Below are 3,294 nucleotides of genomic sequence, written 5' to 3' on the forward strand. Positions count from 1 at the left end.
ATATATATACACAGTATATACTGTATATAGTCCATGGCATGAAAGCTCAGAAAGAAAGATTGGCCATGGCTCAATAAACCTCAAAGATATACATTTTTTACACCATTTTCTCCTCTTCCTTTTTCTAGTGGAACAGATGGTGTTATAGCTGAAGGACCTATAACATCTTCCTAACATTAGGTTGTAGACAAGGTGATCGCACCCTTGGGTGGTAAACTAGCACTTGTCAACACAAGGCCAAGTGTCCTCACTGAGCCTTTAGTCAGAAATGATTACCTCTCAACTTAAAGGCAGCAGAATGTAAAACAGTTCCTCAAACAAAAACACACACACACCTTTCAAGAACCTAGAAGTGTACCTGATCAGTTCTTTACACTACAAGAAAAAAATATTTAATGCTATTAAATGTTGAACTGTTTTCATGCCAATCTAAGAAAACATCCTGATATATGGACAAACGTCTGTTCTTAAAACATTTTCATTTAACTTGTTTCTTACAGAATCAGACATAGAAATATTAAGCTAGTTTATTTATGAGAGAAACCTGAAATGATTACGATAAAAGTTTCGTTCCTGTTTCATTCTCTTCTAAGCTTAAAAAATTTCTTCTGTTTAACTTCAAGGTAATGTGGTGGGTCTCATAATAAATAAACTGTGATTCCAAGTTGTGTTATTCAAATCCTGGAAATTGGTTTCATAAAGGGAAATACAATCTTTGCCAAAAAGTGAGGAAGGACTAAAAAGAGAGATTATACAGTAATTCTCAGTTCAGTTCTAATTGAAAAGGTGCATGCTTTTGTAGCCTCCGTGTTCCAGACATTGTGTTGCTTTCAAACCCAAATATTGTTTAAACTAAAAACAGTTTAAATTTGCAGCTTTAATATTACTTTTTATGATTTAAAAACAAAGCGATTTCCAACAGGCAACTTCCCTTTTTCTACTCAGAACCGAGGTCACAGTAAAGCAGCGCTTTTTAGCAAAGCATTGAATATGCAAGGGAAAAAAAACCAATCTTCATTATGTTTGACTAAAGTTAGTCTAAAGAAAACTCACACAGCTTTAAAACATACTAATTTCTGGATAAAAAAAGGCTTACATATTTAAGGCAGCAAGGTAGTAGACATATAACCATTTTTAAAATTAATAGGACTGATAAAATCWGAMTATTGTTCTTGTTTCATGTGTGCAGACTGCACAGAAGAGATGTCTGCTGAAGCGTACCAGGCTGCACTAAAGATTCTAACTATTACATTGATGTAAAATAGATTTTATGAGCCGACAGACTGTAAAACGTCCGCGCTGAATACCGTCACACGTGTTAATATGTTCATTGGTTTGCTCCTCAGCCTGAGTGGAAATTCCCTCAGTTCATTATTTCACGGTCCGTCTATTGGTGGAAGTTGGAAGATGCATCACACAGATGTTACTTTTGCTATAACATAAAAAATGACTTGTTTTAATTTTTATTTTATTTATTTATTTATTTTACACAACATGCTTGTTTGATTTGCATCTTTGCTCTTCGGCCTGGTTTTGGTTTTTACATGATAATGAAAGTGAACATGCTGTTTATGAATGTTTATAGAGTGAAACTTCAAGATGATCATCCAAATTTATTTCAAGATATTTTTGATTAGATGAACAAGATTACAATTTATTCTAAACATACTTCTACAATGTGCCTCATTTCTTTATAAATTATGAAGACATTTCTCATATTCTGGGACCACAGCACGAACATTAGTCTCCTTCTGAAGCTGCTGGAGACTAATGTCTTTTTACTTGTGGCTTTGCTGCAGGAAAAAAATAACTTTAAAATGTTTTCTGTTTTTCAAATTACGCCTTGAAAGTCACTGTTTGGGCAATGAAGCTTTAATAGTGAGTTACTTTTAATTTTACACTAAATGGCAAAAAACAAAAACAAAAACCTCTCAGGTTTAACAGTGCTGGTGTAATTTTTTAATGTAAAGTCTAAAATATAAAACCCAGAAAGATGGGAGGAAAAAGAAAAGAATAATAAAGAGAAAGAAGTAGAAACTCACAACTCTCAAGCTGCATCGTACAGGTTTGAATGTCCATTGGGAAATTCTTCAAGTCCATAGGGCAGGACAGGGTTAAAGTCAGCCTGAGACAGATAAGAGGAAACAGAAGCAGCAATAGAAGATGTTTGAAAACACAAAGAGGCTCAAGGAAAAGATACCAGACATGAAGAGACACCAAAGATCAGCAAACAGGAAACAGTCAAATTGATCAATAAAAGCGCGATTGTTCCGCAACCTTAATATAAATTAATAAAAGAAGAAAACTAAACAGTTGCATGAGAAACATCTTGAGCTACAGTTTGATTCCTCCCCCCGAATCAATAATAGAAAAGTAATTGGTGCAGGCATCCTGATTTTGTTTGTTGTGCTGCTTTATGTCTTCAAAGATCCTTAAAGAAGACGGAGCGAGAGCTGTGTGAGCATCTGCCCGGACGATAGCTGTGTAATTACCTGCCGTAATGTATTGCCAAAAGGCGAGACGTGAACTTCCTGTAATTCACACACAGATGCACACTTTCCTTAATGTCTTCTGATGACACAATATCTTTTCCAACAGCTGAACAAATGACAAATCCCCTAAAGATTAAATTGTCCTCACTGCTTAAATGGTGTCATGTTTCACGTCACACGGTGACAATTGATCCATAATTACAAAACATGCTTTATAAGCAAATCATGTCCAGGTAATAATTCCACTGTGATTAGGAATGTGATTGTTCTGAATAAAGCTGATCATGTATGTCTCCTCCCCTGAAAGATCAGTTTGAAGTCATCATGAACCACATAATGTTGACATTACAACAATAACTTTTGTTTAGACTTTCTTGAAAATGCTCGCTGCTGCTTTTATTCCTGAAAGTTGCAAAGATTTTAATTGTTGAGCAACTATGATGGAAGAGATTTTACCCACCCGTCTTTTTTTATGTTCTGCTTTCTTGCAATTTTCTTAGAGTGGTCTTGATCAATAGTTTAAAAAGGTCCTCCAAAGCTTTATTATTTTTAGCACTTTTGTTGCTTTTTTCCTTTATTTTCTGTCTAGTCTTGGTGCGTGGTTATCACAGCTTATTGTGCAGTGCATGCTTTATAACATGCGAAATGTGGACGTTTCGTGCAGAAAAGCAAAAACGTGCCAAGGCTAACACAACAACTTTTAGCAGATGAACAGTATTTGAAAGCCATGTGTTTTTTTTTTTTTTTTTTTTTTTTTTTAGGATGGCCTCCCTTCTCCCCTCATAGCCATCCCCTCCACACC

General features: G+C 35.1%; 1 protein-coding gene across 2 annotated transcripts in view; it reads right to left on the reverse strand.

Annotated features, from left to right (window-relative positions):
- glra4a (glycine receptor, alpha 4a) overlaps positions 1-3,294 on the reverse strand; it is a 48,191-nt gene that overhangs the window by 12,685 nt on the left and 32,212 nt on the right. For both annotated transcript variants that reach the window (XM_014003862.1, XM_014003853.1), the window contains exon 5: positions 2,043-2,125. In XM_014003862.1, the coding sequence (XP_013859316.1) occupies positions 2,043-2,125 (83 nt within the window). The remainder of the gene's footprint in view (positions 1-2,042; positions 2,126-3,294) is intronic.

This window comes from Austrofundulus limnaeus, unplaced genomic scaffold, assembly GCF_001266775.1.
Source record: "Austrofundulus limnaeus strain Quisiro unplaced genomic scaffold, Austrofundulus_limnaeus-1.0 Scaffold1, whole genome shotgun sequence".
NCBI lineage: Eukaryota > Metazoa > Chordata > Actinopteri > Cyprinodontiformes > Rivulidae > Austrofundulus > Austrofundulus limnaeus.